We start from the raw sequence: 14,044 nt of genomic DNA on the forward strand, positions 1-14,044 counted from the left end.
ATCTGACTTCACCTACCTTTCATCCTTCTTATTTCAATTCACTTTAGTTAGTTGAACCCAATCCATTTATTGATCAATTAGTAATTAGATGAAAAATTAGTACTAGGAGTCCTAGTCCCTATGGTTTGACAACCCTATCCCTCATGGGGTACCACTTTATTACTTGTTACGATCCATGCATTTGCGGAGAATACATCAGCTTGACTCTAAAAGCTATTAAGAAAGGGATACTAGACAGAAGGCCGACTTAATTGTGTCAACTTAAGTGACATATAATGGTTTGAGATCTTATGCATAAGGCATGTACACTTGTTCAAATGGGATAATTGGTTCAAAGCTTATCTACCACATTATTTCGGATGGGCGAAAAACAATGTTCTGTTAAGTGAAAGTTCAAGTCTTTATGACACTTTTACTAAAAACATAAGATAAATGATTGAAATTTGTGTTCATTTTTCAAAATGGTGGGGGACTATGAGGGGATTTTAAAAATGAAGAGGTGTATCAATTAATCATACCCTTATATGAAGAATCATATAGGAAGTTATCTATGCCTTTTCATTAAGATACACCACTACACTAAGTGTTGTTAAAACTCCAAAACACACGAATGTAAGATAAAGAGATTTAATAAGCACCACTTGCAATATAACTAATAAGAGGTTGTCATTTGTAATTTCATTAATTAATGAAAGATTGTTTTGTTTTATTTAAAAGATATATCTCATTAATGAAGTCGTGTGTCTCTTTAATTAAGTGGTGTACTGAAGTGGTGTGCTTCTTTAAATGGCACGCATTATTGAAGTGGTGTGCCTCTTTACTAAACACCACTTCATTCCTATAAAAATGATCTCCTACCATTATTCAAGCCAATTGAATAAAAACAAACTCTTCACCAATTCTCTTGCTTTGTTCTTTAAGTGCACAAAAAATAGAAGCAAACTTTCACTTTGTAAAAGCCATTGTTGTCTTTGCTTGAGTTTAGAAGTACAAACCATACTCAAGGGTCTTCATTGTATCCTAAAGGAAATTCGCCATTCAATCCATTTTGCATCCAAGGTTTGAAATTAGGTGGAGGCGAATTAAGCCTAAAGGAAAGTGTTGCCCACACCTTGAAGACTTTTGCAATATATTCTTCCTTATTTCTTCTTCTCTATACCTCAAAGAACCATCACCACCAATAAGACATGTGCAATATCTTGTACATAGTATCCATCTGAGGCTTTACAAGAAACACAATTGAAGGAAAGATGACACAAAACACCTTATTCATACATCTATTTATTCATATCATCTTTTGGTTTTTTTTGTTCTTTTAAAATATTTACAAACCAAAGATTATTTAAAAGCCCAATTTGCCTTCATTTTTCTTTAGTAATCCTATTAAAAGGCCAAATATCAAGTGATACATAGAGGATAAGAACATATTTTGAAATAAAAGATCCTTATTTATTATGCAATAGGTGGAAGCTCTCCTTTAAGGAATGATGTGATCATGGCCAGTGCTCTTTCTAGTTGATTTCTTGGGACCATATGCCCTGCTTCCCTCACTGTGGCAAATGTTAGTCCTTCATAGCCAACAAACATATCCACCAACCTTTGAGTATAGGACATGGTAATAATGAATATACAAACAAATGATAAGTATTTTGGATATATTATTATAATGGTCAAGAAAGTGGTGTACCTCTTCATTGACGTACCATGGCCGCCATGGTGTTTTGATGGTGAGATGTAACTTATTAATAGAGTATCGAGTTGATGTCACAGAACACACTGTATCCAAATCCCCACTACAAGAATGCAAACTCTTGCCTTTAGGTTATGCTTAAATCTAGTGAAATTAGCTACTGTCAAAGATATGTAGTTCCATCAACTCACCTGTAAAGCCAAACTTTGATGCCACTTCCAATAAGCTTCTTGATTGTAGGTAACATTGTTCTTGGTGTGTCATTCCAATCCAGTCCACTTTGAACATGAAGTTCATATCGCAACACAAAAAGATCATATATCATAATTGTAGAATGATATTAATGAAAATTGGCATAAATTAAATAACCAACCTGTAAACAGTCCATGGATATGGCAATCCTGTAATATTTGCATGAAGAGCCTATTGCACTTCAGGACGATTAAGATATGCGATCACATAGAATTCAGCACATGGATCAATGTCCTTCATTTAAATCAAATGCAGAAGACATGGTATCAGTATGATGTTATCTATTTACATAATTAGATTACACGTGTTAATGGAGTAAAGACTAACCGAACTAGTAGTTGTGTTTTTTGCTTTGGGGAGAACGTGGCAAATGGGAGCGTAGATGTTATAGCCATCTATATTTCCAATCTCTATGGAGGCAAATATTAAAGCATTATAACACTTTTCACTAAAATTCCCATTAATAAAGTTGCATGTAGATAGAACAGCCGCATGAGTTTCATCCGAGATCAATGCATGTGTCCAGATGTAATCAATCATAGCCTTGAAATTTGTAACCCCATCAAAATATCCATTTCCAATCTATCAAGGAAGAATGCCAACACTTAGCTAGAACTTAGGCCTATAAATCAGGCTAAAGGATTGAGGTCATGACAACTTACAGCAATGCCTTTAAGGTTGATATTTGTGTAGTTTATGTGCTTCTTCTTTGTGATGATAGTATCTGCAAGCTCTGGTACGTAATGACCAGCATAACTCTCTCCCATGATGTAGAAATCACGGTATTTGTACTGGGGAAACCTCTCCAGCCAATTTATAAGAAACATATAGGTATCATCGGCAGTTCTCTTATCTCCACTAGATTTATAATCTGAAGTCGAGTTTGAATACGAGAATCCAACACCAGCAGGTGATTCCAAGAAGATGATATTGGCCACTTCATTGAAAGAACAATATGGTGGAAATAAATATGTTATTAAGCGTGGTAGCATGCAGTTAACACTTGATGCAGCGGTATACTCGAACTGTTGATTCGCGCACGAATACCCAGTACAAGTCTTCAAAAACCTGTTGATCAAAGATAGCCAGGAATTGGAAAAGAGAGTAAATTTTATTACTCAAGAGAATAACTATTACAAAAACTGAATTCCTCTTGCCCATAGGCTTACATTAAATAGGAAAAAATATCAAAGATATGAAAATAATCCTAAAACGGAGATAATTTGAAAATATACCAAAATTGGTAAATTTCCAAATACCGGCAAGAAATAAAAGAGTTAACAAAATAAAGACTAACGCCATAAACGGCTTACAAATCAGAGATTTCTAGCCAAAGAAATGGCGAAATTAATTATTACTAAAAATAGCAAAATCACGGTTTTCGAGGCCTAAACGATGGAATTTGGCCGAAATCATGCATGACTCACGAGTTTGCGTAGCAAACTGGTGACTTGTGTTTGTTGGCCCGTTTCCCATCAGACTAGGCCCAAGTAACCTAAAAACTTCACTGCCCGGCGAATTACTAAAATACCCTTATTACTTCGAGTCCCACTTCCGCATGAACGCGCATGCCATCTCCTCAATACGTCCCGCATCAACACTAAACAAGGAAGATTATGAGTAATTAAGAACAAATTCCTTGTCTTCATTTAAGGTGTGCAATACGGTGCTTTAAAAATTGATGTAACTCTCTTAAGATATACTTTTGCTATCTCCCCAACATTGCCTTGGCACAACCTTATAGACTCAATGGTAAACCATGAGAACATGTGGTTACACATTTTTTAGAAAGCAATAAAATAAATTAGCAAAGCTCAATTTATAATAAGGAATGCCTAATGATTACTATGCAAGTTCAATTGCAACTGTTGTCCTGGATAAGTGGTCAAAATAGGAATCATGAAACAAATCTGACTAGAGGAGATAACTAATATTGAATTATTAATAACACTATTTATGAGAATAATGGAAGAATGGATATCAATGATGATTAATACTGATAATGAAGATGCCAACCTAGGGTTAAAAGCAAATCAATAGAGTAGTAGGTGTGGTGAATATTTTAATAGAAATGTTAATTAAAAAGGGGATTATGAATTCAAACTTAAAGTAAATATTCCTACTTTTAGTGATGGCATCAATATAGAGTCATATCTTACTTGGATTATTGAAATTGATAAATTATTTGAACATATAGAAATTCCTATGGAGAAAAATATAGAATTGGTTGCGTATGGATTGAAATATGGAGCTTTTGTATGGTAGGATACATTGAAAGTGACTAAAAGATCAGAAAATAGAAATTTTGTCAATTATTAGGGTAAGATATAATAGTTAGTAGGAGCTAGGCATTTACTTCTTGATTATAAGCAATATACATTTAAAGCTTACCAGAGATGTACCTAAGGCATTAGAAATACAAATGAATATATAGTCAAATTATTAAAAATGGCAAAGAGGAATTAATCATTAGAGAGAAAAAGTAAAAAGGCAATAGGGTATGTGATTGGATTAAAGTTTGCTATCCTTAACAAGATCAGGGTGTGAATGGACTTGAGTGTGTAAGAACAAAGAGTCTATCCTTGAAACCTGAGTTGAAGATTCAAGAAAGAACTTGTAGTAATAATTATAGGCGGTATAGTGGGATGGGCAACCAGTCTATTACTGATAAGAAAATAGGGGCGTAAAATAAAGTTCTTGTGTTATAGTTGATGGGGTGATACCAAAAACAATGCACGTGGGGAAAATAGCACTAAAGGAAATACCTCTATTACTCATAGAACCTCTAATTTGTCTACAAACCTTGCTTTTTTAAATCTTATAGATGCAAGTAAAATAAAGTTCTAGTGTTATAGTTGATGAGGTGATACCAAAAATAGTGCACGTGGGGAAAATAACACTAAAGGAAATACCTCTGTTACTCATAGAACCTCTTAATTGTCTACAAACCTTGCCTTTTTAAATCTTATAGTTGCAAGGAGGTTGGGCCTATGTCTAATGAATGTCCTCATAGGAAACATGTGAATATTATTACGCAAGATGATGAGTAAGGATGGAGTGTTATGTAGTCTGAATGAGGATGTTGTTGATAATAATGTGCATAGAGAAGAGCATGTTCGTGTGGTAAGAAAGTTGATGTTATCATGAAAGTGTGGGGATAAATCTCAAGACATAAGCTTTTCCATACTAGATGTACAATGCAATGGAGTTTGTTTAAACTTATTGACAGTGGAAACCAAGAAAATATTACTAGCAAGAATGTGGTGTTAAAGCAACAATTAGTGCTTGAGGTTTATAATAATCCTTATACTATTGGATGGATCAAATATGTAGAAAAAGTTTGAGTCACAAAGAGATATGAAGTGCTATTCTCTATTGGTAAGTATTCTAATGAGGTCTGTTATGGTACATTTGATTTGAATACTTATTTCATATAATGTTTGATGGATCTTTGCAGTTTGATATTGATGTTAAGCACTTGGTAAAGAGGAACTCTTATCAGCTAAGGGGTATTTGAATACACTCTTATGCTAATTTGGGAAAAGCCTCCTACCACAGCTTCTAAATTGGTAGGAAGGACTTCTTATATAATTCAACATTTGCCATCAAAATTTTTATTTGATTGCATAGAGACCTGAGAGTTGCACATGTTGATTAAGAATAGAGTTGCTACAAATGAGGTGTTAGAGTGTAGTAAATTTCTAGTGGAGATGTAGAATTTGTTGGAGGAATTTGAAAACATTGTTCTTGAAAAATTACCCACTAACTTGCCTTGCATGAGGAGTATAATACATCAAATGGATTTGGTTCCTAAAGTTAACCCACCTAATTTTCCACCCTACAGGATTAGCCCAAAAGGGAATGAGATTCTTAGGAGAAATTAGAAGAATTATTGCTGCAAAGGCATATCCAAGCTTGTATGTGTCCAGTAGGGTCATCAACAAGGTTACCACTATGTACCACTTTCCAATTCCTAAGCTGGGTGACATGTTAGATTAACAAGATGACGTAGTGGTTTTTCATAGATTAATCTTAGAAATTGCTACCATCACATCAGAATCGGTTTTGGAGATGAGTAGAAGACTACATTAAGCAGTTAGGCAAGCCTTTTGGACTAACCAGTGTACTAAGCATTTTTCATAAGGCTAATAGATTAAGTAATTGGTAAATTTTTTAACAGTATTTTGATGAAATCTTGATATTAAGTGAGTTTATTAATGAACATATAGGTCATATTTAAGAGATTACTAATATGTTAAAAGAAAATAAATTCTATGTTAATTTGAAAAGTGTGCTTTTATGAGTGAAAGTTTATTGTTTTTGGAGTATAATGTTAGCAAGGATGGGAATAAATAAGGTCCATGGATTAGCCACAGTTATCGATGGTTTATTAAGCATTTTAATAGTTTTGTTGCACCTATAATTCAATTGCTTGAAGAAAGGCAAGTTTTGCCTTGATCAAGAAAACATTGTGCACAACTTTTGTTTTGCCTACTTTTGACAGGTTGTTTGAGGTGGATTGTAATGTTAATGGGGTGGGAATTGAAATTGTTTTATGTCAAAAGGAGAGACCACGTACTGCATTCTTTAATGAGAAATTGTGTTAGTCTAGGAGAAAGTGTCCACCAATGGTAAAGAATTTTATATCACTATGAGGCCATTGAAATCATGGGGACACTTCTTGATTGCAAAGGAATTATTTTTCCTTCTATAGATAATAAAACTAATACTTAATTAATCAAAAATTAGTTGATCGAGGAGTAACGTGCATGTCAGATGATTAATTTTTGTTGATAGTTTCCTTATAAGCTTGTCCATAAAATTAGGCAGCATAATAGAGTAATTAATGCTTTGAGAAAGTTGTTTTGATCAAGACTAGTGATTAATGGGTTCGATCATTTAAAGAAATTATATGCTGAAGATATTGATTTCAAGAAGACTTGTGAGCAATGTGCATTAAAACAACCATGTAATAACTACTTTTATTTATGATGGTTTTCTTATGAAAGGTGTACAACTTTGTCTTCCTCGTATATCTTTCATTATTAAAGAGTTGCATGACGGTGGATCACCATGGAGTCTTAGTAAGGACAAGACCATTGAAGCTATGAAAGGGAGGTATTTTTAGCCAAATTGAGTAAGATTCAATGTGTCTATCATTCTGTCGAAATATTTTGTGTGACAAACATCCATAGAACAATCTCAAAATATAGGCACTATATGCTATTACTATGCCTAATGCTCTTTGGGCCAATCTCTTTATGTATTTTTTTTATTGGGTATGCCATGAACTCAACAAAGTTATGGATTTTTATTTTATTTTATTTTATTTTTTTATAGTTGACAGGTTCGCCAAGAGAGCACATTTTCTATCTTGTAAGAAGACTGAAGTAGTGAAACTATTTTTCAAGGAGGTTGAAAGATCACAAGACCTATGAAAGACCATTACACACAATCATAATATCAAATCGCTAAGTCACATTTGGAGGAGTTTGTTTAGGTTGTTTAATTCTTCATTGAACTTTAGTGGTACAACACATCCACAAAGAGATAGCAGGCAAAGGTTGTGAATCAAACATTAGGAAATTTAGCGTGGAACATTTGCAAAGATGGGCCTAAACAATACACCCTTGTAGCAAAGCTATAGATTACTTACGACAGTGTTATCTGTAGTACTAAAGTTGGTCACCATTCTTAATTTGTTGTGTATATGAAAGTTCCTAATCATGCTTTGGATTTAGTAAAGCTTCCAAAGGTCACTTTTATTGGCCATGTAACAACAAAAAATAGCAGAACAAGTTTAAGCAATTCAAGAAAATGTGAAGACTAAAGTTGAGAAACTAATAAAGGTAAAAGGTAGCAGCTAATCAGCATAAGAGATAACAAGCCATTAAAGTGGGTTATGAAGTCATGATATCTCTTAACAAAGGAAGTTATTCAAATCTCACTCAAAGCAAGTTGAAGTAGAGGAAGTATGAACCATTCAAAATGATTAAGAAGATCAATGATAATGCTTTTGTTGTTGATTGTCTAGTTGGTGGGTAAAATCTCTAATACTTTTTGTTCTTGACTTATATTTAGCCAATTTCAAGCTTGATTATATGGATCATAACTTGAGCTCTAGTTTCTAGCAAGTGGTAGTAAATAGTGAATTGCATAACAACATGCTGTGCTAAGAAGTCTCTTGACAATTTCACAACTTAACAATTAGAGTTTTTATTTTGTTAACTATTTTGCCACTAGTCTAATTTTATTTATTATTTTTCCCTTCCTCAAGACCTATATAAATACTATTTTTAGAGTTAAGGAACTATCAATCTATTGGATTTTTTTTATATAAGTTTTCAACTGTCAATGCTTATTAGTTCACTTTTGAGTGTAGGTTCTTGGATTGGAATTGTATTTTGAATACTTGATCTTATTAGAGCATTCTTCTTCGTTACCCATTGTGTCACTTAACATAGAGTGTTCTTCTTCGTTACCCATTGTGTCATTTAACATTTTAGAGCTCGGTATCATAACATGGACATGTGTGCTCTTAGATATCACCCAAATGGAAAGCAAGAGAGATGAAGAATAAAGATGAGACTGATACAATAAAGTAAATGAGTCATATTTTCTCCCATGTTATTTAAGTAACTCAAGCTTGAATTCTAACATCTAAACTCAAACTCAAGCTTGGCTCAACATATCCGCATCAGAAGTCAAACTCAAGATTAGCTCAACCAGTCTACAACATATAAGTTTGATCTTAACAAGTGATGAAGGATGGTGTTGTAGTATGTATGATTCGATATTAAGGTTGGTATAAAATTTGAAAAAAATCATAAGTCTTTTGGTTAAAGAAAAAAAAGGAAGTATTATTAGATTTTATAATATATTTTATTTCAAAACCTTTTTCTAATATATAATTTATAAATAAATTCTCTTTATGTGAATTATCAAACCATTTACAAAGAAATGGTTTTCCTCAGTGGAATAACCCTCTTAAATTTGAACATAAGTTTATAGCCATTTTGAGTAAAAAAAAAAAGGGTACCCATAAAATTCCTCTTAGAGTTAATATTATGTTGTACATCTAATTATTAATCATCCTCAATTCCACTTATTATCTTTATAATTCATGTGCTATACATCGATTAATAGAGTTTTGAGAAATAAATAGCCATAATTGATTATTATGCATATGAAAATTATCTTCTATATAAGAGTTGATAAGTAGAATACCATTAATGCTCACTACATATATGAAAATTATCTCCTGAATCTTGCCACCACTCTTAATGATTAAGTTGATTATAATAATAAAACTAATTAATCTAATATGCCTCTCAGTGGAAGGCTCTCCCTTCTGAAGTACATTTATCAATGGTTTAGGAGGAGGATTAGAATATTTTATTAGTTTGTTTTGCACAAATAAACAATCTTTAACAACAAACTAGTTTGTTCTGCTTTAAGAAATAGCCAATAATAACATGGTTAGTCATAAAACATGTGAAAAGGTGTTTTCACTTATGATGTTGTGTAAATGAAAGGCTTCCCCTTATATGAGAATCATTTTATTCATAATAAAGTGACTATTATTGCTAAGGTCACTAGTGTTTTTAGTCAGATACACTTTCCATTTGAGGGTTTATAATTCTCTAGTAGTTTTTGTAGAATTCCTTAATCTTCAACATATTGTAAACTAAGTTGAAGTTAAGTGAGACTGTATTGTTCATAAGTTGTAGCAAGCATAGTCCAAAGAGGTGGAAGTTTTATTAAAAAGACCTTTTCAATGAGATCTTTATTGTAAAAAAATAAAAAAAAATGGAAAAGTTCATTGTTTGCATTGAAATGTAAGCTCTTTAATTGTCCTATATCATTCTTAGTTAAGGGTTAAGGCTAATCTTTATTAAGTGAAACAAGAATTAGTAGTACCTTCCTAATAGAAGACCATGGTTTAAGTTGGCATGCTAATATTTTAATTAATTAGGATTGTCTTTTTTAAATGATATGGTTCCAAAGAGAGTTAGATTCCATTAGATACAAATAGGTGTATAAAATCAAGTGCAATGTACATGATTATATGCCAAGTTAGTAATGGTTTGTTGCCTTGTCATACTAGCAACTATCCATAATTTAGATTAACATGACCAAATGAGAATTGATAATACCTTATTGCATTATGCACCTACTAAGGAGGCATATATGATCCTCCAGCATTCATTATATAGAAAGATGGAGAATCGGGTACTTCAACTCTCTAGACTTCTCAAAACTTGTTCCTTAAACGTACTATTTTCATTCTTAATACTAGTTTTCTACGGGCTTAAGCTGATTATTATTCACACTCCCCAGAGAGATATTTTTTAGTATTTCACTTGTATACATTAATGATCACATTGGAGCAAATATGTCACTTCCATTACTCATATTCACATCAAAATCTAAGGAATTTAAACCATTTAATGAGCATTAAGGTCACTAATTCTACTAAAGGCCAGTTTTTAATTAGATGGACCTTTAAAATTCTTAATGATTCTAAACTTTTGGGTGCTTTATGCCTGGTATAATAAGCTCTACGTCTTGCTTCATGATGAGGGTTTTTTCAATTCTTAATATGACATATATTTTCACTATGTAGTGAGTCATTTATTGTGTTCCTCTTCATGTATGTTGACGGGATCATTTTCACAAAAATTAGCACTTTCATCATTAAGCAAATAACTCACACCTTATCCACCCACTTTTTAATTAAAAATTTAGAGACCCTACACTATGTTCTGGTATTGAGGTTCTCCATTTACCACCACAAAGCATGGTTCTCTGTGACAAAAGCAAACACACAGCCTATTCCAGATACACTACATGCCTAGTGCCAAAAGAATACAAATACTATTATCCTTTGATGGGCAAGCAGCTAGATGAAAGCTACATAATGGTCTACGACGCTCCAATACCTTTACCCTTCATAAGTTTTCAAATATATGTCATTTTTTAGGGAGGAATCTCATTAGTTGGGCAACCATGAAGCAAAAACAATGGCCAAATCCATATTTCAAGCAAAATCCAAAGTGGTGACTTTTATTTTTGCTATGATTAATTGGATTCAAAATTTTCTAAAGGAGCTAGATATATTGACGGAAAACTGTAATAACAATTTGTTACAACGATGGCATAGCCTATATTTATCATAACCTTGTCTTCTATAGCCATATGCAACACATTGCTATGGATTTTCATTTTGTTAAAAAACAAGTTTAAAAAAAAAAGAGTTAAAAATGGCATATGTGCATCCGGCTACGAGAAATACAGGATCCTAATAATTAATCACCATGCTTATTTATTTATAAAGTCCTTATCTTATTTGCAACTATATCAAAAGTTATATAAGACTAGACTTGTTGATGCAACCCCTAGTCATTTTCTATTTCTATTACCTAGACTTCCTGAATTAAGAAATAACCCTCCATGTTTTTTGGGTGAATAGTTGGCTTATATATTTCTGTTATGCTGCAAATATTGTTCCTATTAAATAGGCTTGATTCTTGCTTTAAGAAACTGAAACAATATTGTTTAAATGCTTTAAATGCCATATAAGAGATCAATACAATTTTTCCAACTTTCTAAGCTTTATTTTCCTTGTATTATGTGGACAACAACATTATCAAGCATGAACATAGCTAAGAAGATAAAATGCTAGAACATGAAAGTGAAATTTACAGTGCCAGGATATCAGGATTCACATCTTGGAGGTCGGCATATTACCTGTGAAAGTGCTCATTTTATAATGCTAGGGTAACCAGCCTTACAAGAGCCAAGTCCTGAGTTGGCCAAAATAGTTTCGAGGCTTGGTCATACAAGGCCCATAACCCGTCATTATGTACAGGTGATGGGGGCAAGTCATGCATATTTTACTAGCATGTGGGCATTAGCATATTGGCTCATGAGCCAACTTATAATTAGCTAATGGCTCCATTGAATATTTTTTAAAAAGATTTGATACCAAAAAACTTTGATAAGATCTGCCTTCCAATATTAGGGTATAAAATAAAAATATAATAGCGACTGTCTGTCGAAATAGTCAGTGATTAGGGAATTTGATTTTCCACATAGTGATTAGGGAATTTGACTTTCATGTGGAATAGGGTAGATGTTTATTGACTTGTCCATATAATAATAATAATTATTATTATTATAAGCTAGCAAGGAAATTCATCTACAGTGTATGAATAATTATCAAACCTACATCCAATTATTTCAATAAATTAAATCAAACCATTATTAATCAGTATTGAAATGCATTTATTGTCCAAGGATATTTGATATTTTCCAAACTTAATACCTTAATAAACAAGATGTTTTTAAACGAAGAAATAAGCTGACCTTTATTCCATGCATATTCATTTGTGTAGAGCATTTCTCCATCGCTATTGACTCTGAATGGCCCAAATTCTAACATTGCTCCAAAACCAAAAGAGGAGCACCCTGGACCTGCACAATGAATAATATTCTACTATTTGCTTGGGAAATTTTCAGGTAATTAACATCGATCAAGATTAAATATGAGTTAAAAACTGAATAAGAAAAACGGAGAAAAAAAAGATGTATCGTATTCCTTTCCCATTTTTTGTTAGAACTAAGATTAACTTGCCTTGGAATTAAGAATACATACTCAAAAATGTAATATTAAATCAAGAGAAAGGGAACCATTGTTGCTAAGAAAAGATAATAACTTGAGATCAAAATTCTTATCAGCAGAAAGGAGCTTCCTTACAAAAATTATTTTAAAAAAAAACTTCTCTCAAAATTTTAATTGAGTAAAAGTAGAAATGAAGCAACCCTGCATCTTACCTCCATTGAGCCACAATACCAAAGGCTTTCTCAATGAATCTTGAGGGGACTCAACAAAGTAATAAAACAGTGCTCTGCCAGAATGAGCATCCACTGTTACATAACCAGCATATTGGTTGAATCCCAACCCCTTTGGTTGGCCGGGCAATGAGTCCACCTTATCGGCCTCCATCGACCCGTCCTTTTGTCCAATACTCATGGACGAAGATATGCTTTCCTTTGAGTTCAAATGCTTCCAATTGGCATCTAGAAGAGACCCTAATGATGAACTTTGAGAATTCATTACCTTTTTGAGATACTCCATCTCACTACCACTTGCATGGCATGGGGGACAAATGCACAAAAATAGTGAGAAGAGCACCAAGCCAATTATAACTGGGATTCTCATCTTGAAAGTTGGTTTAATGAAAAGTGATGAATTTCTCAAGTATATATAGAGGGGAGCATGAAGCCTTGGTTTCCTTGAATGTAGTAATTTCTCATTTTCATTTTAATTTTTAACTTATTATCATTAAATTTACGATAGGTCCATCTTTTTTCTCAAATATATATATATATATATATATATATTAAAATAATTATTAGAATGATCAACTTCTAGTCTTGATATTTATGTTAGCCACAAGTTACATCTTTTTTCTGAATTTACGTGTGAAAAGAAGTCTACATTGTTGGTAACCAATGGAGAAAATTCTGAATTAGTTATCATCAGCATGATGCAAGGGCCTTTTATCAGTTGTTAAATTTAAAAAGAAGAGCTATAAAATATACTTTCTAAATAAATAGAATAGTCACTAAATACTATCAAAATGATCAATTATTATGTTATTTCATCAATAAAGAATACAATTTAATCCATGACATGGATGCACATAAATAGTAATCTAAGCCAACATTGCGGGGGCACACAACAGACTAAAAATAAACTTTGATCCTGAGATCATGTTTGGGAAGCAATTCTCGATCTACTAGACACATTTAGTAAAAAAAAATTTTTCCCTCCATATATATTAATATATATTATAAAATTATAATTAATAAATTTATTTTATTTTATTGTAAACAAACTACACAATTATTAAAATATAAGTTATATGATTAAAACTTTTTTAAATTACAATTTTAATAGAATTTAATTAAATTATATAATATTTAATTATCCTAAAAGAACTTAACCCTTATCTAATTATACTTTAGAAGCTCTACATCCATATAGCCTTTAAATTGTAATTGTTACAAACTCGTATAAGAAATGATGGTAATTTA

General features: G+C 32.3%; 1 protein-coding gene across 1 annotated transcript; it reads right to left on the reverse strand.

Moving 5' to 3' along the window:
* Positions 1 to 1,450: 1,450 nt before the first annotated feature.
* LOC120263753 (serine carboxypeptidase 1-like) lies at positions 1,451 to 13,158 on the reverse strand. Its single transcript, XM_039271728.1, is given in 9 exon segments — positions 1,451 to 1,581; positions 1,583 to 1,597; positions 1,688 to 1,793; positions 1,882 to 1,968; positions 2,064 to 2,176; positions 2,270 to 2,524; positions 2,605 to 2,879; positions 12,311 to 12,418; positions 12,779 to 13,158. Coding segments are annotated over 9 exon segments (1,392 nt in total). The 5' UTR covers positions 13,083 to 13,158; the 3' UTR covers positions 1,451 to 1,452.
* Between the last annotated feature and the right edge of the window lie 886 nt (positions 13,159 to 14,044).

The sequence above is a fragment of the Dioscorea cayenensis genome, chromosome 6 (assembly GCF_009730915.1).
Source record: "Dioscorea cayenensis subsp. rotundata cultivar TDr96_F1 chromosome 6, TDr96_F1_v2_PseudoChromosome.rev07_lg8_w22 25.fasta, whole genome shotgun sequence".
Classification (NCBI taxonomy): domain Eukaryota; kingdom Viridiplantae; phylum Streptophyta; class Magnoliopsida; order Dioscoreales; family Dioscoreaceae; genus Dioscorea; species Dioscorea cayenensis.